At 38.7% G+C, this 23,074-nt stretch overlaps 1 protein-coding gene across 5 annotated transcripts in view; it reads left to right on the top strand.

Moving 5' to 3' along the window:
- The window catches only part of FAM114A1 (family with sequence similarity 114 member A1), a 132,811-nt gene that overhangs the window by 78,222 nt on the left and 31,515 nt on the right, over positions 1 to 23,074 (top strand). For 3 of the 5 annotated variants that reach the window (XM_081053100.1, XM_081053101.1, XM_081053102.1), the window contains exons 3-6: positions 6,819 to 6,906; positions 18,533 to 18,646; positions 18,770 to 18,876; positions 21,790 to 21,924. In XM_081053100.1, coding sequence (XP_080909226.1) covers positions 6,819 to 6,906; positions 18,533 to 18,646; positions 18,770 to 18,876; positions 21,790 to 21,924 — 444 coding nt within the window. The remainder of the gene's footprint in view (positions 1 to 6,818; positions 6,907 to 18,532; positions 18,647 to 18,769; positions 18,877 to 21,789; positions 21,925 to 23,074) is intronic. The other 2 variants (XM_081053103.1, XM_081053104.1) reach the window with 2 other exon arrangements.

Genomic DNA, 23,074 nt, shown 5'->3' with positions numbered 1-23,074 from the left:
TGATCACACTATTCATAGGTTATGCACTCAGAGAAGCTTTCTCATCTTTGGTTTGCCTTCTCTTTTTTGTCAATTCTGATGTACAAACTAGAAGCCATTGAGTTGAGACTTCCTGCAGGAATCTGCTCTGCAACATCCATGGGAGATAGTCCCCAGCCTCACTTGAACATGAGAATTTGGGCTAGACTCTCTAATATCTCTACCAGCCCCATGACACCATGTTTGTGCCTAGCAATCTGCATGGCACAATTGTCTTCAGGATGCCTACAGTCTTGCTGGGGAAGGCAATGTTGTATGAAAGCAATTATAGTATGTACTGGAATACTAGATAGGACAGGCACAACAACGCACAAAGGAAACCTTCGATGGAACACTCAAATTGATCTTAAGGAGTCAGAGAAGTCTTCACACTCAATTTGAAGATGGTTGTCTTGGGTGCTAGTCAGGAGTGACATTTATTCCCAGAGATCTTGTGGGACCTTATTATATGCTAGTCCACCGACTCCTAAAAGATCCAATCTAGATCAATTTCCCTAAATTCTTAACACCACGAAATGTTACCCAGAGGAAGAAAATGTTATTCCTACTGCCCAACACTAGTGCATAAGGTCAATTATGAAGGTAAAGAATTCCAATGCTACCACTAAAAATACTCTGCAAGGAAAACAAAGACTACCGGGTAGTTCTCTCCCTGGAAAAGGAAAAGCAGAATGTTTAAGTCGTAAAATTGTTACTGAGGAAGACAAAGAAGAGAGAACATAGGCCAAGACACACGCTGATAGCAAATTTTTGCCTTTTCAGCGAATGAGTAGAGTTTGCTCCAATGCTGTTTGAGTATTTCCCACATGATGGCACTCAATTTTGGGGTTGGACAACCAGGTGGATGCTGGTGCCATTTGTCCATACAGGACAGTGCTTCCTAAATCCAGTGGTGTATTAGGATCATCTGGGAAGTTTGTTAAAAATTTAGATTCCTGGGCTCTACACTGAGAGATTGTTATTCAACAGATCACAGTGGAAGCCGAAACCCTATTTTTAATAAGTTCCCCCAAATAATACTCGTGTAGTCAGTCTGTGGACCAGTGTTTGGGAATTACTAATACTAGGACACAGAAAGAGCTGGAGTATTGAGTGAGATTGAGAAGATGGCAAGTTCAGTATTGAACATACCATGGCACATCAAAGTGAAGCTATTTTGTAGGCAGTTGGTTATAATGGTCTGGAGGCCAGGAGAGAGGGAAAGATTTGGAGGCCATCAGTACTTGGATATTATTTAAGTAATGGGAGTGGGTCAGGTCCCACTCTTGTCCAGGTGCTATATAAAATTGTCCAGGTGCTATATAAAAATAAAGAACAGAGGTCTAGGGCTTGGCCCTTGAAGGCTCCTGTCTCTAAACAAGTTTGGTCATGCACAGCTCATGGGTCCTTTTTGGTAGGTTGTGGGAGCCAACAAAGAAGTTGAGATGGTGAGAATTACCTCTTCTCTCCCCAATCTCACCAGCACATTCTCTAAGTGAAATCAAATCTCAAATCACATTATACCATAATGACATTTTAAAATTAAACATTAATTAACAAGAAAGTTAAAAACAGTTCATGAGAACTGTTTCTCTTGTAGGCTTGAGAACGTCCCATTGTTTTGTCCTCTTAGATGCTTTGACTACCAGCCTGAGTGAAAGGTCCACTCGGGGCAGATGTGTAGAATTCTAGATTCAGGGTTTTCTTTCCTTGTAGTTGGCATCAAGAAACCAGAATTCACCAGAGTTCAGAGTTCAGATGACCATTTAGCATAGAGCAACATTCTTTCTTATAACTTACTCAAGAGAAGGTAGGAAGAGGCTATAAAATATGTTTAACCATCTACAAATCTCACATACCGTTAATTTCATCACCTACAACCCCTTTCAGATATTCAGAATGCTAGTTAACAGTCCACTATGTTTACCAGTTAAAACCCATGTCTGCAATTCAGTACGCTAATTAGCAAAGCATCAGGTGTTAATAGAGATTCAGATAATAGAAGAGCTCATTATAGCTGCCTCTGGAGTATGGCTTCCCTGATTAGGATGCTAGCTGCTACCCTGAGCTGTGCATATTTCATTGGAATGCTGGCAGCACTTGGATTGTAACTTAATTTAAGGAGCCCTCTTAATATCAATATGTATGTAGAAACTTTCTAAAAGGAACTGAAATCATAATACTAAAAGATGGACAAAAACATCTTCAGATCAGCTTAAAGATGTTTTTCAGAAGATAGGGTCTGAAAGCCATGAGAATAGACTATTTTAAGAATGAAAAAATGGTTAAGCTTCAGATGCTACTGAGAGGTCTAGAAATAAAATGAGTTGGTGGCTTTGCCAATGAGGAAGTTGTTGTCACCTTGATGAGAATGGTTTCATGAAGTAGTGGCCATGGGAGAATTACTATGGTGGGTGGAGGAGTGAAGGGCGGGGGGATACAGAAGGTAGGCACATTTTCTGAGAGGTGAAGAAGAATGATGTGGAGCAGAAAACAGATTCAATTTGAAACAAACCTTTTTGTCATTGTGATTTTCATTTGTTGGTTTTAAGACGGAGGAATGATGTGCATGATTAAATGTGGGAAGCAGAGAAGATTGAAAGTCAGGAGAGAAGGGAAAACCAACCTACCCAGGCCCAGAGGAGTTCAGGTGGAATTGGTAATTGTAACTAAGAGGAAGACATCACTTACGTAATGATAGAAGGGAAGAAAGGAATTGTTGAGTGCGGGTGCTGTAAAGTTTAACTTGTATTTAGATGGGTTTTTGGTGTAGGCCAGTGTGTTTGTGCATAGAAAGGGCTATTCAGACTTTTAATTTGGGTTAAACAATTAATGTTCATTTATTTTGGTCACAAATTGAAAATTTCAATTCTTCCTAGGCATTACATTCATCTCACAAATCTTTATTTAGAAGGCTAGCAAAATTGAACACTCACCCTTCAAGTAGTTTTTGATTAATGCTTGGTCCTTTATACCAACTTAAACACATTCAAATATCTTTAAACTGCATCTATAAATTTAATATGTTCTATTTACTTTTTCATTACCTCATTTATCTACTTAAACAAAGCCTTGCTGAAAAGTTAAGGATTGTTACAAATCTATTAAATTCATAGAGTGGACCTAGGGACCTCTTAGATGTTATAATACTATGAATAATCTTAGAAAGATTTCAACTTTAAGTCAGAAGTCTGATAATTCAGTTACTCATTTTAAAGTTGATTTTCAAAAATTGATGCTCTAATCAGTCAAATTCCTTGAACTTTAGTAATATAGAAAAGACCAAATATGCACAAAAGTATGAATAGTATGATTTTGATGCTGTAAAAACCATTCTATATTAAATTTTAAATCTCCCCAGATTTGAATGATCCATAGTCACCAAGGAAAACAATTACCTGGAAATAACTGAGGCTATTTTCAAGCAAATATTTTGACAGAGGCAGGCAGCCTGAGCAATTCACATCTTCTCAAATGTCACACTGAGCCTCTTTTTGGAGCTCCTATGTCGTTTACGAAATTTAAAAAGGGTTTGGTGTCCCAGTTCTCATTGTTTACATCCTTAGGCATATGTTATACACAGAATCTGATTCTTGATCTACTCAGGGAAATAGGATAACTAGATTGATCTTTGATCTTTAAGACTGGCACATATATTTTCCATCTAAATGATAGAGAACTTTGACTTCTATGGAATTATAAAATTTGTACATTTTTTCCTATCTAACGATACCTTTGAATTTGATAGTCTAAAAGAAATAAATGTACTGTACTTTCTACTTAAAGACCTTTAAATGAGATACCAGATAGATACTGTATAAATAGCTTTTCTATTTAAAGAACTTTGAACTTGATGGAATCTTGCATTTCATATTCTTAGGACCACCCAATGGTTATAGATGTATAAATGACCTCCATTTGGGTTTTGGATATCCCTCTTGATCAAGCCAAGTCGGATTTGCTGTTACAAGATGCAGTCATCTTCTGAAAGTTTGTGGGGAGGAGACAGGAAGTTAAGAGAGTTCTCATCTGACGATTTCTGTTTTCCCTATGAAATAGGGTATGAAGCCGTCTGATAAAGGAAGTGGGGGTTAAATGACATGAGGGTGAGAAAAAAGCTTTAAAATAACCATATTTGATAATGAGGGAGCTGAGTAGATCCATTCTCCCTACTTTATAGTCTCGTGAGTATGTGACATTAAAAGTGGAGACATTAAAGTGGAGACAACACTCATAATGAGACATTTATAATTCATGTTGAACATTTAGTTTGTATGGTTTTTATATTAAATGTGCATACTTAGTCATTTGAGTATTTGCCACTGATAAATACTCTTTGTAGCTGATCAGGAGGTCACAGCTCAATGTCAAAGGAGCTTTATTAATAAAGTAATTGAAGTTGTCATTTATTATACTGCAAAGATTCTAGATTCATTTCACACTTATTTCCATTTGCTAATCAATTACCAACTGTCAGAGCATATTAAGTATTGTAAATTTGAGTCAGAAGCTGTCACCCTTAAGTGTATTAATGCTCCCTAATCACAGAGGTAGTGATTTGTTCCATAAAAGAGTATTAATCACCAACTTACATCTGTCTTCATGACGGTATAAAATTGCCATTGGCTTCCATTGCTGAAGTGAAGTAAATCAATGTAGACACCAAAAATGGAAGCTGACAGTAATGAATCACGAGTATTTCCATTCATGTTAACAGGTTTCTCATTGTTTCCAACAGAAAAAAAATGTCAGCCAACTTTCAAAGCTTTTTGCTTCTTAGTGTTAAAAATATAGTTTCTTATTATTACTAGTTAACATTGATGAAGTATTTATTAAGTGTCAGGCACTGTGCTCACAGCTTTATATGCATTATTTCTTTTAATCTTTACCGTATCCCTCTGAAGGGATTGGTTCTTATACTACCATTCCTTGCATTCTGTAAAGAGTAAATGATGGCTTAAAAAACTTGAGTAACTTGTTGCCCCAAATGGCAGAGCCTGGAGTTAAACCCAAACAATTTAATTCCATAACCTTTTCTCTTGACCAGTAGTCTACATTGACGAGCGGTGTTTGATATTTACTAGGTGAATCAGTTAGGAATGCATTTGGGTGCAAGTAGTAACTAAAATCCAACATGCAGTAGCTTATAAAATTGTAATTTATTTTTTATCACTTACAGAAAGAATGGAGATAGGCAGCTACTCACTTTGGTTTAGTAGCCAACAGTGCCAAGGCTAACGATGCTGAGATTCCCTGGTCTTTCTCTTATGGCAGCAGAAATGGCTGCTTCAGTGTCAAGCCTTGTGTCCACATTCAGGGCAGGAAAAAAGGAGCGGGAAAGAGCTGGCACCAGCTGTAATTGTATAATTTATCATGAAAGCAAAACTTTCCCGGTTATATCTCATTAGTTCAAAACTGTTTCACATGTCCACTCTTATCTGCAAGAGTGGCAGAGAGTGGGAGAAGGGAGTTGGGAATGACTGATGGACCAGTCTTGGGTCAAAAGTTATAGAATCTACACACTTTGTAGGAATTTTTCATTTTCTCCTAAATTTCTTTCTCCTCTCTCTCTCTCTCTCTCTCTCTCTCTCTCTCTCTCTCTCTCTCTCTCTCTCTCTCCACCCCCCCTCCTTCAGTGAAGGCTCTGTGATTCTACAACTTTTAATGTATTATTGCCTCATTTTCTAGAATGTATTTCTAAATAATAAGAGAAAGTTGTGCTTCCGTTAATTGAATCAGGATGCATTAATTACTAGTAACAGAAAGTATTACACACTTAAGAAAATAGATGAATTTCAATTATTTATTCAACAAATAAATTTATTAAGCACTCATTATATGCCATATACTCTTCTAGGCTCTGGGGATACATTAGTGGGGAGGGAGACTGACCTATAGACAGCTAGAGATGGACAGGCAGACACACATAGAGGAATCTCATGGAACCCAAAGATAGGAATGCAGCAGAGCCTTGAAGAGGAGCAGGAACCAGGGGCGAGCTTTCAGGAATTCAAACAACTTATCTGAATATATCTCCTTCATTCTGCTCACTCTTTCTCTTAATTCCTACCCTGCATGGTATATGGTTACTCTACATTGCCTGAGTTTTCATAGGCTATTCAAGCAGCCAGCTTGTGCTGAACCAGAGTTTCTCAGTCTCAATTCAAATACCTAAGCAAAAGAATTTGAATGCACTAAGCCCATAGAGAGGGAGAGGTATGGTTACAGGGCTGATTTGGAGTGGAGTGGACACCTTGAAAGGTGTGCACCTCAAAAGGCGACTTGTTGCTGCTACCCATCTCCAGGCTCACTGATGCTTTCTCTAGACACTTTGCCTATCCGCCATAGCAAAACTCTCTCCTACCACCCTGGAGATGTTAAAGATAACTCTACCTAGAAGAGCACATTTGTTAAGTTCTGTAAAAATTGCATGAATCAACATTGAACTTTCCAAATCATTTTTGTGCCCTAATATATTCAATATTTTCCTCCCACAGCCCGGTCCCTGTCTTCCAGATAATGGGAGATTTGGGTCTTGGTTAACATCCAACTCCCTTCTTCTCACTTCAGGGCAAGCCCTCAGAAGCCACCATCACCACTAATCAATTTGGTTCCAAAGTACATCTTGCAATGTGGGTTGGTATATGTTTTTAGGGTGTTTATAAAGTATAAGCCAGTGAGACATGATTGTTGGTGATTTAAAAAAACAAAATCCTTCTTTTTGTTTCAAACCAGTGCTTGTTTTTTTATTCAGGGATGAACAGAATTGCTGACCTTGTGGCTAATCTCTTTTTCCACAGGCTGTGGATTCTCCTCCACGTGGAGGGGGATGGGCAGGCTGGGGCTCCTGGGGCAAATCTCTGCTCTCATCTGCATCTGCCACTGTAGGTAAGCACCTTACCTTGCATTGGAATAGATAAAAGTTCAGACACCTAATGGGATATAGTAGTTTGACCATACCATGTGCTGATAGAGTTTACCATTTGCCCACAAGATAATTATTTTCTGTTCTTACTGTTCTGAGTGCCTCATATATATTAATACATTTATTCCTCAAAACAGCCCCGTAAGGAGGTATTCTTATTTTCTCTATTTTAAGATAAGGAAGCCAAATCACAGAGAAGCTAAGACCTTGCCCAAAGTCAGGAGTGGCTGGGTTGAGATTTGAATCAAGTACTATGGCTTTTTATATAAAAGCCACTGTATTATATTGCCTCTTAAAATATAAGATTTGGGCTCTTTAAATATATTCTTAAAGCTTTGTGCTCATCATCCCACTTGAATGTTTTCAAATGTACAACTTACTCCCTACAGGGATTTGAGGTATCTATGAAAAGCACTTCATCAGCAGGGCATTGAAATACAAATAGAAAAAATATACGAGCAGGTAGGAAGGAGGATATATATATATATATATATATATATATATATATATATATATATATATATACCAAGGCTAATAGAGTTACCATAATTGAGCATTGACCTTAACTCTGAGCTTCTTGGCTGCCAGTATTTCTCATTGAATGGTAAAATAAAACTTAGTTTACCTAGGTAAATTTATGATTTTCCTGGTATTAAATTTTTGAAGCAATTTCTTCTATTGGCTCTTATACAAAGAGAAAGTGTAATGAATAATTTCTTCATCAGTGCAGTTTTGTCACAATATTCTTTATATGACTATTTCTTATATCTACTTTTTGTGAAAACTGAAGGCAAAATATCAACATGCTTAAGATTAATTTAGCAAATGCATTTCATCCTGAAGGTATAGAGTGAGAAGCAGGACAGGAGAAGCCACAAATAGCATAGCTTTTACATCACCTAGCTCAGGTATTCTCTCAAGGTATAGTTCATGGCTATGAGCATCTTGTGATGGGCCGTGATTGGTCCACTCTATTGTTACTTCTGAAACCAGGAGGGATAGGAAGGCTTGCAGGTTTTTTCCATACTCCACGGACCATGGTCACAAACAGTGAAAGGAGCAGACATCTAATTTGATAACATTTATTTTATCTGCCTGGAAGAATGGAGAGATTTTTATTCCCCTAATTCCATGTCTGTCAGATATCATGAGAGCTCAGGCAGGGAGTGGATATCAGTCAAATAAATGTTGACCTCTCTTGGGTGAGAGCCTGGAAAGCAGATTTGCTCTATTGCTAAGTGAAGGGGCCAGGTATGCTGTGGATATACATATGGAGATGGCACAATTAACCAAAGTGAAAAAGAGGCACCTGTGTTGTTGCCTGAACAGGATACAATCTCTTCATGTGAGTGAGAACAAGCACCTGCAGGCAGCCCCCTTCCTAGGAAAAACCGTTGAGCCGTTGGTGGCCATCAACTGGATCTTGCCACTGGTAACCCTTAGGAGTGACATGCTTTCTGAACCCAAAACTAAAAGAGTGGCGTCTAAACATTTTTGAAATTGGGAAAAGTCATAGAAAATAAATAATATGATCATCGAAATATATATAGCTGCCCTCGTGGTTTATGTCATGAAACAGTAAAGTGTTGTGCGTGCTTCCAGCTATAATGGTATCCGGACCTGTGCTGGTTTGTAACAAATTCAGTGCTTCAGAAGGTTCTGTTATAGACAAGGATTTACTTTCATGTTAAAAATTTAAATACAAATTCCTTCCACAGAAAATACAGAAACCAACTGGCCAGTGGGTAGCCGTTGCTACCCAAGTGTTTCTTGTGCACACTTACAGGTGCACCTGCCAGTAACTGCTCTGTCCCTGATTGGTCTGATCGTTTGCCGTTGCTTCCCGTCGGTCAGTGGCTACAGCTCATCATTTGACTTTGGGCTTCGCTGGACCCTTACAAGGTTTTCCATCTGCCACCTCACAGCTTGCCCATTGAATTTACTATCTGGCATCTTAAGTGTCCTTTGCACTTGTAAAGCCTAGTGCAGCCTTGGTCCAAGGGGAATGTGCTGTAAAGTGTCTGGGTTCTGTTACCTACTTCAAGTATAACCAGTAGATGATGCTGGCTTTGCTGCTTAAAGAGCAGGGTGTTATTTCACCCTGTGCTGGTAGACACTCATCTTTTAACTTGATCGGAAGTCAGTGTCTTAATCTATAGCCTGTGCTTGTGTTTGGTGTTGGTCGTGAAGCCTCCCTGTGTCTAAGATACCACGGAGATGACAAATATTGTATCTTGTTAATGTTGCAAATACTTAAAACTTCTGGTGGTTCTCACCTGGCTCCATGTAGTAATTGACGCAGAAGAGCCTAGAGAGATAGCTGCCCGAGGACCAGCATGATCATTGAGCCAGTCACTGTTGCCACTTTTCTTCTTATGGTTGGTGGAGATCTGGTTGCTCTGAGATTGTGTGACATTTGCACATTGGCCCATAAAATATCAGAATGATGTTCAGTATACCCTCTTGTATTCTTTTCTATTGCGGTATAACAAATTACCACAAATTTAGAGACTGAAAACAACACATATTGATTACCTCACAGTTTCTGTGGGTCAGGAGTTCAGGTACAGGATAGCTGGGTCCTCTGCTCCGTGTCTTACCAGGCTGAAAACAAGGTGTCGGCCAGAGCTGCATTCTCATCTGCTGTTCAAGGTCATCTTTCAGGGTCAGTCAGGGTCTTGGCTGAATTTAGTTCCTTATAATTATAGGGCTAATGTCCCCGTTTTCTTGCTGACTGTTGACCAGTGATCACTCTCAGCTCCTTGAGGCTGCCTTCAGGTCCTTCTTTTCTGCAAAGCCAGCAAGATAATCTCCCCCATGCTTCAAATCTCTCCTTTCAGAAAGAGCCCAGTCCCTTTTAAAGGCTCGCCTGATTAGTTCAGGCCCATGGAAGATGATCTCTCTTTTGATGAACTCAAATCCCATTGGGATTTCGGAAAATCCCTTCATCTTTGCCATATAACGTAACCTAGTTGTGGGAGTGAAACCCCATCATATTCACAGTTCTACCCACACTCCCAGGGGTGTGTGCTTGCACAGGGTGTGTGTACCGTGAGGTGAGAATTGGGGGGACCATTTCTCAATACTGCCCACCCCACTTCCCTTTTCTGTTTGAAATCCTTATTAGTTACACTACCAATTCGAGAAACTTAGTATCTTTTCGTGGCTCTGGCTGCATGCTGAAATTTTGAAAAGCGTTTAAATCTTAGCATTTTTTTCTCTTGTTTACACCAAAAGTGGTCAAAGGGCACATGAAGGAAATCAAAGAAATTTTGAAGTGTTAATGCTCATCTAAGAATCCCTTTAGACAAGTTGGAGCCATCTGTAGAAAAGTAGAGACTAAACTTGTTGCTCGCCACTAGTCATCACAACCCCAATGAATGCAATAGCAATATAATTGAATACTACCCCTAAGTTGCTAAGGTATATTTTGGAGATTTCTGGTCTGGACATGCTGTGTTTTTACATAGTAATTGTAGCTAAAATAATAGTAATACATACTTTAAAACTAGGTAAGTGTCTTAGTGGACCTGATAGAGAACTAACACATGTAGTGTAAGGGAAGGCTGAAGTCATGGCTTCCACGGCTGGGAACAGGAATTGGTGGTGGTTGGTAGTTTGATTCCCCAGACGACAATAAGGATTGCCAAGTGTCCCACAGATGGAGAGGTGCCATCGCTGAACTCGCAGCCTGAAACAGGGTTGGAGTAGTGTTCACCCATCTGTGAACAGAGGCTTTAAAAAGTTATGGGCAGCGCCTTGGATTGTGGTCCATATTGAGCTGCTACCTTGGGATTGAGAGATGCAAGCTGGGCACTCTTTCCGTTATAGAGGCATAATATCCCCCCAGGGCTTTGCAGCATTAATAGTTTATTATCACAAGGCTAATAACCTTATTGGAAAACAGAGCATTCAGAGCAGTAGACAAGCTCTTGAAGCTCTTGAAGGTTTAGAAATTGACTGTAGAAAATAAAGAAAGAAAATAACCATGTATTCCATTGCAATTGATTTCTACTCAGAAACCTCATGTTACCCCCAGGGTAATTCCAATTGCAGACAGGAGTGCAAAACACAGTCTGTAACAAAACACAGAGCTGTCAATTGAGCACTGGAAACAGACACCAGTAATTCTTACAGTTGTTGAAAAATTGCTTTCACAGTAGTTAGAATTGTTTAGAGTTGGCAGGAGAGTAATTGGAGAATGGAAACAGTTGAGGGTGGTTGTCTCTTGGAAAGAGCACTGTACCAGGAGTCATAAGACCTGAGACTTGGTTCTGACTGCTACTAACTTGTGATCACAATGGGCTGTCACTCACTAGCTGCATTATGTACTTCACCTCTATGACACTCAACTTCCTTATTTCAAAAAGTGTGGGTAGGAGAACTTGAAAAGTTCTAATATTCCTTCCAACTTCTGAAATATGACTATTCCATAGTCTGTAGCCATATATAGGAGAAAGAAATTTATTTGTAAGCACTGTGCCAAGTGGAAAAATACAGAAAATTGACTTTTTGCTACTGTGTATTTTTATATTTTGTCTTTTGTCTCACTACTTTGACCCCAAGGTTAAGAAAAAATGAGAAAAAGCAATCTTCCCAGTGCTTATATAAAATCAAACATTTCTCAGCCAACAATTATTTTTGGAAAGGCCATAACTCTTGCACTAGTTTCATCCACAGCTGCATTATCATCACATTCTAAGAAGACTTGATCACCTGCCACCCAGGCCTTTGGACAAGTTTATAAAATGTAATAAAAATGGCTATTGTTTAAGATTGAGGCAGAAACCAGAGAGGGAAAGGAAAATGTGGGGGGAAAAAGATTTTGATGATAATTTCAAAGTGATGTTATGAGAACCAGATGTGATTTCCCATGAACATCTTAGAGACCTGACTTATGCCTGGAATATACTGCCAAGAATGATAGATCAATACTCTGAAAGTCAACAATGCTGAAACATATACAAATATGTATACCAAAGTAAAAGCTCCGTGGTAGAATATAGGATTGTAGTATCTAGGAATACTACCAAAGGCCTAAATGTTCATTTAAATTTTTAGTTTTGACAGTTTTATGAGTCTAAACACTTTCTGGGGTGTTTAGAGAACCTGAGGAGAGGGAGGTACATCTGATTTGTATATTTACCTTTTCCCCAAAATTACCATTTTCCCTTTCCCCATCCTCTCCCAAGTTATACATTTTTTTCCCCTTCTGCACATTTTAATGAAATCCCTCTACCTGCACTGTCAAAAATAGTGACAGTGTTTATTATGGAGAATGGCAAACTTGTCAAAATGATACTAAAATGATAACTGTTAACTGTGTAAATCACTATCAGTATCTCATGGATTCATGTGACATTGATGATGACGTAGGGATTCTCGAGAATCATGATACAAAAGATAATGGGATTAATACATGGAGTTTATTCACAATCCTTTATAATCTATGAATAAGGCCCAGAAGTTAGTGAATTTGTTTGACGGCCAGGCAAACACTATCAGTTCAGGAACACTTCTCATCAATTTTGAACCTAAAGAGACATCCGATTACAGAGTGGACATGAGCCGTCATCGTGGAGCGGGAAGACTTTTCCAAAAGGAAAGTGAATTGGCTCCTCTTTTTGCTGCTCTGAAGTTTGCTTTAGTCGAGTACAGCAACCATCGTCTGTGGTTTTTCTAAACAATGGCTCCTCACAACTTTTATCTTGAATTAATTCATGGAAGACTCGGAAATACAGTCAATATTTTTAAGTTGTTCTATTGCTTGAAAAGTCACCAAAGGAAAGTGTAAATTTGTACAACTTTCAGAAGAGCAAATAGGACTATCTATAACATTTTTACTGCACATACCTTCTAGCACAGGAGTGCCACTCTTGATCCTTTAAAAAAAAAACCCATAAATATATATGTACAAAGATGTTCAGTACAGAATTCACTCAGCAAATAGTTTTTCGTGCCAGACACTATTTTAGGTACTTGAGATAAAGCAGTGAACAAACAAGACAAAGACCCATGCCCTAGTGGAGCTTACCTGCTAGTGGGAGATAGACAATAAACAATACAAATATTGAATAGGAAAATTACATAGAAGGCTAGAAAGTGGTAAGTCTATAAAAAATATAAAGGGGAGCAGGATAAGAGGGATCAAGAGTACAGGTTACGGTTGTAAAATGGATGGTGGGGTGTCGATCTTAGTAAGGTGATATTTGAGCAAAGACCTGAAGATGGTGAGGGAATTCACCACGCATATAGGAAAAACTTGCAAAAACCAAAGTATACACCCATAGAGAATGTGAAAATGTGATATAGCCATTTGGTGGACTAATACTATGTAACCATTATAAAGAAGGAGGTAGATGAGTGTTCTAGAGCTGATGCCCAGTAGAGAGTCTAAGGCAGAGATTAGTGTGCTGGAGTTTTACTGAGATGTGCTCTCAGGAGCAAGCCTTGCAAGAGAGTGAAGGATTAGGCAGCCGAGCTGGGCCGAGCAAGAAGTTGAACTGCAATGCAGCTGCAGCAGAAACCCCACCCTATCTCACAGAGAGCTTGAGGATTGGGATGACTCTTCAGAGATGTCCCCCAAGAATGCACAGGGCCAGGGCTTTGTATCGCCGACTCCCCCCATTGACCAGTCATTGTAGTACAGCTTTGGGGGAACCAGTTCCCTTTGGCTAAGGTCACTTCAAAGGGAGGCCTCCGAGAGGCATTCAGCAGACCTTCCCAGTGGCGGGAGAATGTGCACTGTGATCCCAGGCAGCGCACAGTCTCCGCCACTACCTGTGGGCTGCAACCTCCACTGTATATTGTGAATGGGAAAAAGCCAGATCCAGGACACTTACGTGTAGGTATATTCTTTTTTTTGTTTGTTTCTTCCTTACAGGAATCACAAGAAACAATATTAGAGTTATTATCTTTAGAAGGAAATGGGGCAGGGGAGGGAGGTAGAAAGACATGGACACTTTAAGTCTTCGAAGAGCTCCAACTCCTGTTTTTAGAAATCTCTCTTATATCACAGCAAATATAAAATGCACCTACATCCCTTATTAAATATATAATTTTATATAACTATGTAAGAGTTATTTGAATAATAGTTGACCAGTTGACCTAATATTACATTTTGAATACATTTAAGAAAATATTCATTTCTAATTTGCTAATTTTCTTTTTTGTCTTTTATAACCAATAATTTTTTCTGGTCTTAAATATTTCCAGAAGCCTTCATAAGCTCACAGACTCTGTTACCTATTATGTCAGTGGAAGCTGTCTGGGGAGAGAAAGGCTAGTCCACCTTCTGTTTCCTCTGCTTCTGTAGTCTTTGAATTTGATAACAATTTAAGTGTTTTTGTTTTTAAAATGAACCAATTATGTCAGAGAAGTTATATCAGAAGAAGATAATTTTTTTTAGTTTCTAGTTTTTATATATTCATTTCTTAAAAGAAAAAGAAATAAATGAAATGAAAAAGAAGGAAATGTTATATTAAAAATTAATCTTAAATGGGGGAACCCCCTAAAAGAGTGAACTGGTGCCCTACTAGGGGTTCCTTTAGCATATGGGACCACTAGAAAGTACCACTAGAAAGTATAGAGTTACCCAGTCATTCGGGGTACTGGGTAGAACTGCTGTGGCTCCCCTAAGTGGGAGAGACCCTTCCACCACCAGCAAATTACTTTTTATCTTCCAGAAAGAGGGGAGACATCTCTTCAATAGGGTTTTGATCTTGGTGGCACTCACAAGAAGAGAGCTTGGTGAGATCATAGTACTTTTTGAGAAGAAAAACTAAATTGGAGGTATAAGAAAGCACCATACGTTGTCTTGGGATTTGTGTCTGCACAGAACAAGGATAATCCTACAAACGTTAAGCTACGCCAACCCAAGGCATGGCTGAAAGGGGCAGGGTTACATCCCCAAAGTTTCACTGCAGAGATGACTTTTACCGTGCTCTTTGGTCAAGATAAGCTGAGTCAAGCTAATTTTAGCATAAATCAATATTTCAAAAGTGAGGAAGCTCCTAATCAAAGATCTGATTTCCAAGGAGTTATATAGATGGGACTAACATGACATTTAATCAACTATAAATGTCATATAAAACTTTTAAAATATAACAGTGATTGAGAATGTGAGTTTTAGAGTCAGAAGGACTAGGTTCAAATCCTGCCTTTGCTACTTAATGGCTTTGAGACATTGGGCAAGTAATTTCATGTCATCAGGTCTCAGTTTTCTCAATTATAAAAGGAGTATAATAATATCTGTTATCTCATAAGATTGTTGAGAAGATTGAATGAGATAATTTACTGTGCTAAGAATATGCCTGGGACATAGTAAGTGCTCAGTAAGTGTTGCCCATAGCAAAAGTTTCATACATTTCTTCTCACAGACCTTACAAAACTCTGGGAGGTAGATGTTATACTCCTCCTTTTAGAGAAGACACAACAGCAGAGACTCTGAGAGGTTAAATAACTCACAAGATCACACCGTTAATAAAAGATGGAACCAAAATTCCTCCACAAAACTCCTGACTCTTAAGTTTAGGGTGTTTTCCACTAGAATATAGGTGATAAAGCAAACACCAACCAATCATTGAACATTTGTTTTTAAATGATACTGTATCACAGTATTTATACAACATTTTTATTTTCTTTGCAATACTCGCCTTCTTTTTGCTGCAGTGTATCAAGGCGTGGAGAATATTTTATCTTCATATCCATGGAATTTGAAGGAGTTTAGTTTCTTTGAGGATACTTAGTGTTTGTGATGACATGTGAAGAAAATATATGAACTATACCCTATAGTATTATTCACATGTGTTGTTTTTCTTTGCTATTGGTAGAATCCAACCAATATCTCTGAGAATGAATCACTCCCAGTCAAAAGGCAACAATGACTCCATATTATTATTACTTCCTTGTTCTGAGCACTAGATGTCACACTCAGTAAAGTTTTAGAAGTTATTCTTCAAAGTAGGGTGTGGTGTACAGCTAAACCTCAGTTATGAAAAACAGTAGCTTAATATTTCTAGTAGAATACAATAAAGATGTACTTTCACTAACAAAAGAATTCAGAAAAAAGGAATTGTTAATCAGAAAATATAATTGGAGGAACCTTAAATATGAGCAATTCTTTGTATGTCAGTTGTACCTCAATAAAGCTGTTTGTATGTGTGTGTGTGTGTGTGTGTGTGTGTATGTGTGTTTGTAGTTAGAGTAGCAGCCTATTGTCATGTCTGTTAAATAGACACATCCCGTTTATATGCACATAAAAATAGTATTTCCTTCCAGAAACAAAGTAATTTTTCTGGAGGTGGCTTATGTATAGATACCATGTTTTTCTGAAAATAAGACCGGACCATCAGCTCTAATGCATCTTTTGGAGCAAAAATTAATATAATACCTGGTCTTATTTTACTATAATATAAGACTGGGTCTTATATATATATAACATAATATCAGACCGGGTCTCATATTAATTTTTGCTCCAAAAGATGCATTAGAGCTGATGGTCCAGCTAGGTCTTATTTTCGGGAAAACACGGGATCTGTGATCATCTGTGTTCTAACATGGTGAGAAGCTGTTCTTCCCTAGGAAGAGAATCGGACATGGCCGTGACCTGCAAGAGGTAGAGAAGGTGAAAGAGGAGATAATGACAGCGAGGTTTAATAAACCCTAAGTGGTCTTAGGGAAGGGTGGGAAATCACCTTTCTTGTACGGCTTATGCAAAGAAGATGTGGCATGTACCTCCCAGCCTCCTCAGGCTCATTTATTTTTTGATTTTGGCTCTCAGAAATCTAGGTGAGAATCATACAGTCAGATCTCGATGTACATTATTTCCTTCTGAAAAACACATGTTTTTAAAAGATGGCCAGGAATATGGACTCAGTATGTAAATAAGTTCAATGATTCCGTCCTGTAACTTAAATGTGTTACTGAAACGCCAATAAGTTTCCATTAAAATGCTTGGAATTCGTTGGAAGCTAGGGAGAATTAATTCAAGTCTTAGTTTTAGCAGTTACAGTGCATCTTTTTCCCCCCAAATAACTCAGTAATGAATTTGAACTGTATTTAATGATCTGCCCATGAATACAGACATATATTTCTGTATTCAGTTAATGTTGTAAATATTATAAATAATGTTTCAGTGTTTTCTTAGATTGTGTGTCATGACAGGTGATCCCCCCTGGACCTAATTAGGCCTGTATTTGTTTGGTAAATATCAGAGACCTGGTTATGTTAAGATTGCTTTGATAAAGTTACAACTGATTAAATACGACTATTTGGGTTTGGGATCCATCCGTGTCTTTCTCTTATTCGGGAGACAGACAATTAGTTAACAGCTTCTACAGTGCCTAGGAGACTGGTGGTTCTGAAATCCTGCCCTGACTTGGGTTTTCTCCCACGTGTTAACATTGCTACTGCCTTGGGTTTTAACAACCTGAAATTGCCCAGGTCCCGAGTGGAATCTTTTTCTCGCTCCCAGAGTGCTAAGGGGGAGATGAGTGCTGTGATGGTGGCAGCCTGTGCTGTTTCTCTGTCAAGAACTCAAACAGCCACTTAGGAGCATCAGTGGACTATTCACTTTTTCCGTTTAGGTTGGAAACTTTGAGAAAAGCTATAGCTCTTCATGAGGGCCTCTAAGGAGAAAAAAAGAGCTCCAGAATAATATGTAGATGATTTATCTAGCCGCGGGGGGGTGGGGGAGGAGTGTGAGAGCGTGTGTGTGTGTGTGTGTGTGTGTGTGTGTGTGTGTGTGTGTGTGTGTTGGAGGGGTGGGGGATGAGAAGGTCAGCTCTGTATTTTACCAAATAGTTCCTGAATACCCACTGTGCTGGATTGGGTGAGAGAAGCTTTGTCCCATCTCAGATGGAGTAAAACCTGTGCCCTTCATCCTGGCTGACCACTCTTAGAGCTTGTGTTTGAACTTCTACTCTTTAAGATAACTGTCAGAGCTGTTGGGTGCCCATCCTGCTTTTCCCATTGACTTGCCTTTTTTTTTTTTTTTTTTTTGATGTTTTGGCTCCAGACCTTCCTCTCTCTAAACCAAGGGAATGACTAACACATTGAAAGAGCGTGTTGAAGCTCATCTGATTTAAATTCACCAAACACCAGTGGGGCGAGCACCTGCAATGGGCTGAGCCCACAAGGAATCCAAAAATGAATGTTGCATCTCTGCCTCGAGGAGCTTGGAAAACAGTAAAGAGGATAAGACAATTACCCTCTTCATAGATACTATCTTGAGTTTGGAATCCCAGGTTACTAGTTAAATGGTATGAGAAGTAAAAGGGAATAATAAAGCATCTGGGAACACTTTACAAATGGTTCCCTCATTTGCTGCTCACAACAATCCAATGAAGAAACTGAGTCACTGGGGGGTTAGGTAACTTCTCCAAGATCATCCAATTAGGCAATGGTGAAGCTGAGCTCAAACTGGAACCCACATCTGAGGGATTGCCAAGTCTATGCTGTTCACCACATGTTCTCTTACAATCAAGATACATACGTATCGCTTAACAACAGTGCTGGAAGATGAGCTACAGAATTTGCAGAGCCTGGATTTCTATTGTATCCATGAACCGTATTTTTATTTCCTGATAGGTCATGGATTGACAGCCGTCAAGGAAAAAGCAGGGGCCACCCTACGGATTCATAGTGTAAATTCCGGCTCTTCGGAAGGGGCCCAACCTGACACGGAAAATGGCGTCCCTCAGAGTGAGTGATGTATTTATTTTGGGGACTTCTTGGACTTGGGCTGTATTACACTATGTGCACAAGTAGAAGATTTCTAAGTTCAGATCAGCAAAATAAACTCTGAAAGGATGTTTTTCTCTTTAGCAGCAGAAGTGGCCACAGATCAGAGCCCCACAGAAAGCCCCCCCACTTCTCCTTCATCGGGGTCTCGGGGCGTGCTGTCAGCCATCACCAATGTGGTTCAAAACACAGTAAGTCGTTAGCTGCTGTCTTCCCCCCTCCCCCCCAGTGTCTCCTAGTGCCTTCTTTTGATATCTCTATTTACCCGTGACCTAGATATATCGGAAAAAAGATGGCCTTGTTTATAACTTTGGATTATGGTTTTGTTATGCTTTCTCCTACAGAGTAGGTGTAACCTTGGAACCAAAATAACAAGGGCGAAATGAAATGCATTTTATGTTTAAAAGAAAGGAGCTGCTTAAAAGGAACATTTTTCAGAAGTTACAGTGTCCTTTCCAACTGCTGCAAGGACAGCCTCTGGTTGGAGAGAGAGAGAGGGCTCTTTCTTAGAGCTGGTACAGCTGTTTTTCTTCAATGGTCTGGCTCTTAACCTTCAATTTGAAAAATGATAAAGCCATTAAATTTTTTTTTAAAGTGCTGATAATGGGTCAGCAACAACATTCCAAGATATTTCTAGTGTTTCCAGATAATTAAGAGCAACATCCTGTCCCCAGTTCTACCTCCCAATTCCCACTCTCCCTTCCTCAAATAATCCAAAGTAACCCCCTCCATACCCCACCCCCACCTCTGAGCCCCTGCTTATCTTTTAAAGAAGCTTGTTGTTGTTGACAAAACATTGATGAAGAATGAAAAAGGTGGGGAGGCAAAAAAAAAAAAAGAAAAAGGTGGGGAGGCATCTTAACTGAGATGCAGCTCTCTTGTCTTCAGGGTCAAGAAGAAAAGGTTTATTTTCTGCTATGGAAAACCAACAAACTGGTTTTATAAAACTAGTCTTATGTTTCATTCATTCATTCATTCATTCATTCATTTTAAAAAACAGCAATTATCCCTTATTATATACCAGGGGCTATGCTAGGTGTTGGGCCTATGCTGACAAACAAGACAGCACAATATTTCAGAAGATAGAGGCAACTCAACAGGCAAATACAATGCAATCTGGGAAGAAGAAGGGCTGTGGACACACATGTGGGGGCATCCTACCCAGATTTTGGGGTCAGGGCACGCCAGAAATAGAAAACGACTGCTCCTGTCCTTGATACTTGCGGACCTCTAGACTAACTAGGTAGGATGAAGGAGTAGTAGCAAACATATTTCGGGAGTCAAGTAGCAATACTACTCCAGTAAGCCCCAAGGAGTTTGTAGGGCTGGGGAAGGGAAGGCGCTCCTTCAGTATCTTTGGTATAAGAAATGAATTCATGGTCTCCCTGAGCTAACGTGCAGGGCATTCTGTTTGTTTTTAGCATCCTTGCGTTCGTGTCTGTGTTCTCTCCAATTTTACGTTACAGTAGTCTCCCCTCATCTGTAGGAGATACATTCTAGGACCCCCAGTGGATGTCTGATACCACAGATAGTACTGAACCCCATATATTAATATAATGTTTTTTCCTATACATACATTCTTTTTCACTTCAAGGAAACACTTTATGGCTTCTCTTTGGCATATTGGAATTGCCAGCATCACTACTCTTGTGCTTTGAGGCCATTATTAAGTAAAATCAGGGTTACTTGAACACAAGAACTATGAGACTGCAACAGTCAATCTGATAACTGAGTTAGGTACTAAGGGGTGGGTAACATATACAGTGTGGATCTGCTGGATAAAGGGATGATTCATGTCCAGGATAGGACAGAGCAGGATGATGTGAGATTTTATCATGCTACTCAGAATGGTATGCAATTTAAAACTTATGAATTGTTTCTTTCTGGAATTTTCCATTTAATATTTTTGAACCACAGTTGGGCGCAAGTAACTGAAACCATGGAAAATAAAACCACGAATAAGAGGGGACTACTGTATTCTCTTTTCTCAAGCTCCAGACCCTACCACGAGGTCTGTCCTTACTCAAAGTCCCTACACCTTCCTTTTTCCATTTTATTTTCCACTGAAGTAATCCCCATAGAATGTTGGGAGAAAATGAATAAAATTATGCAAAAGTGTGAATTGCTGATATCGCATAGTCCTCCCATAATATGTGCATTTGAAAATCTGTTTTATAATGTGGTTGTTGATTGGCTCCCAGCTCTAAAAACAAAGTCTAAATGTTCAAGATAGAAATGACTGATAAAGTATATTAATTCAGTGAAATCGAATATTGCTATTGAAGAGATAATTATGAAAACTGGAAAATGCATATAGGTAATAAAATAATAATACAATATAAATATATAAATTCATGTAAATGGGAAAAAACACAGATGTGTGCATATTGTAATTGAAGTTGTGTAGTTGGAGCTTACATACAGAAGTTGCAAAGAATTTAAACAGTTCTGTTTATATGAACAGTTTATGTGAGTAAATCTTGATTTTTTTTAAAAAGGCAATCAATGGCTGACAAAGAGATTTGCAAGAGAAGGACTGTATAATAGAACAATTGCTGAAGACAGTAGAGTATGGAAATCAATCTGTCTTATTTCATGAATATACTAATTATAGGCGGTTATTGCTAATGTCTGAAAGTGCGGAAGAGCCATCTCAAACAGCCCGAGAGCCCTGTGCTCCAGGGCCCAAGATTAAAAAGTTCTCTAAATTGGCAAGAGTATTTGACATCTTAATAGATTGCTCCAAATAATTCGCTTACTCGGATTAAATTTATTTCAAACAAAGCAATTGGGTCACCTATTAATTTTATGTCTTAGGTGCATACTATTCATACACACAGAGTTGGTAAAATTAATCCCAAATATGCTTTGGCTTTCCTAAGCATCCATTTTAAAAATAATATTATATGTCCTACAAATTATATGACATACTCTCTTCTAAGAAAAAGAAAATAGGATTAAATGAATGATAAATCTCCCGATGGGAAAAAATTGTTACTTTATAATGATTTTAATATTTGAAGATAGAGCCATCGAGGAGGTGCTGAGTCCTGCAAATCAGAAAAACATAAAAACCTAGTCTCATGCAATTATCTCATCTGCAGGGTAAGAGCGTCTTAACAGGTGGTCTTGATGCTTTGGAATTCATCGGCAAGAAAACCATGAATGTCCTTGCGGAAAGTGACCCAGGCTTTAAGCGGACCAAGACTCTCATGGAGAGAACCGTTTCCTTGTCTCAGGTGAGACTATATACTTTTGCAATTTTTCCTTTCAGGCAATAAAATAAATCCATCCTTGTTTCTCTTTTTAATAGATATTTTAAAGCACATGATTCAAATGCAAATGACACAAAATAGTAGAGAGTGAAAATTGAGTTTCTAATACACCGCTTTTCCCAGCCACTTAGTTCCTTATGGGAGACAACCATGGTTAACAGCTTCTGATGGGGCCTATCAGAATTATCATATAGTTATAGAAATAAGTAGCCATAGATGTAGATATATGTAGCTATACATATACATACTCGTATATATTATACATATGTACACATACATGTATATAGTTTTTCAACTAAATAGTACCATACTAACCACAGTCTTTTGCACCTTGCTTTATTCACTTAACAATTTCTTGAAGATTATTCCGTTTATGCCATTTGTCTTCGTTCATTCAGGTTGCTATAACAAAATACATTGACTGAGTGGCTTATAAACAGCAAACATTTGTTTCTCATAGTTCTGGAAGTGTAAACACCTGTGAAACGAAGAATTAGACCTGGTCAGTTTCCCAGATTACCATAGTTTTTGTGTCACCTTCACAATTTTAGTCACATCTGTATTTAATCTACTGCTAAAGAGTAAGTAGCAATGCTCACAGAAATGTGTCACCAAGAATCCACACGAACCATCTGCAGTGTTCTAATTACACATCCGAAACGTGCAGAGAGTGTGGCGTACAACATTCTGGGCACACTTGAGCACATGTAATTCACATGGTCTGCTTAAGCCTCCAACTTTAACCTCCTTCCAAACAGTAACTTTTCATTCATTCATTCCACAAATGCATTTTGAATGTCCACTGTGTGCCAGGCACTGTTTCAAGCACTTGAGATATATTTAGTAACCAAAATGGACACAAATCCCTGTCCTTAAGAAGCTTTCCTTCCAGTGAAGAGAGACAAACAATAAACATTACCTAGTATTTTAGACAGTGATGAGCGCTGTAAAAATAAAAATTAAAAAAGAAAAACGAAAAGAGAAGGAAGAGGGTAATCAGGAATATGGGAGTGAGGGGCAGTTTAAGTATTAAATTGGATTGTGAGGTGGGGATCTCATGGAGATGAAGACATTTGAGCAAATACTTAAAGGAGATAAAAGGCTTGACTACGCA

This window comes from Rhinolophus hipposideros (assembly GCF_964194185.1).
Source record: "Rhinolophus hipposideros genome assembly, chromosome: 1".
Lineage (NCBI taxonomy): Eukaryota > Metazoa > Chordata > Mammalia > Chiroptera > Rhinolophidae > Rhinolophus > Rhinolophus hipposideros.
This window is presented reverse-complemented; position numbering and strand designations above follow the sequence as displayed.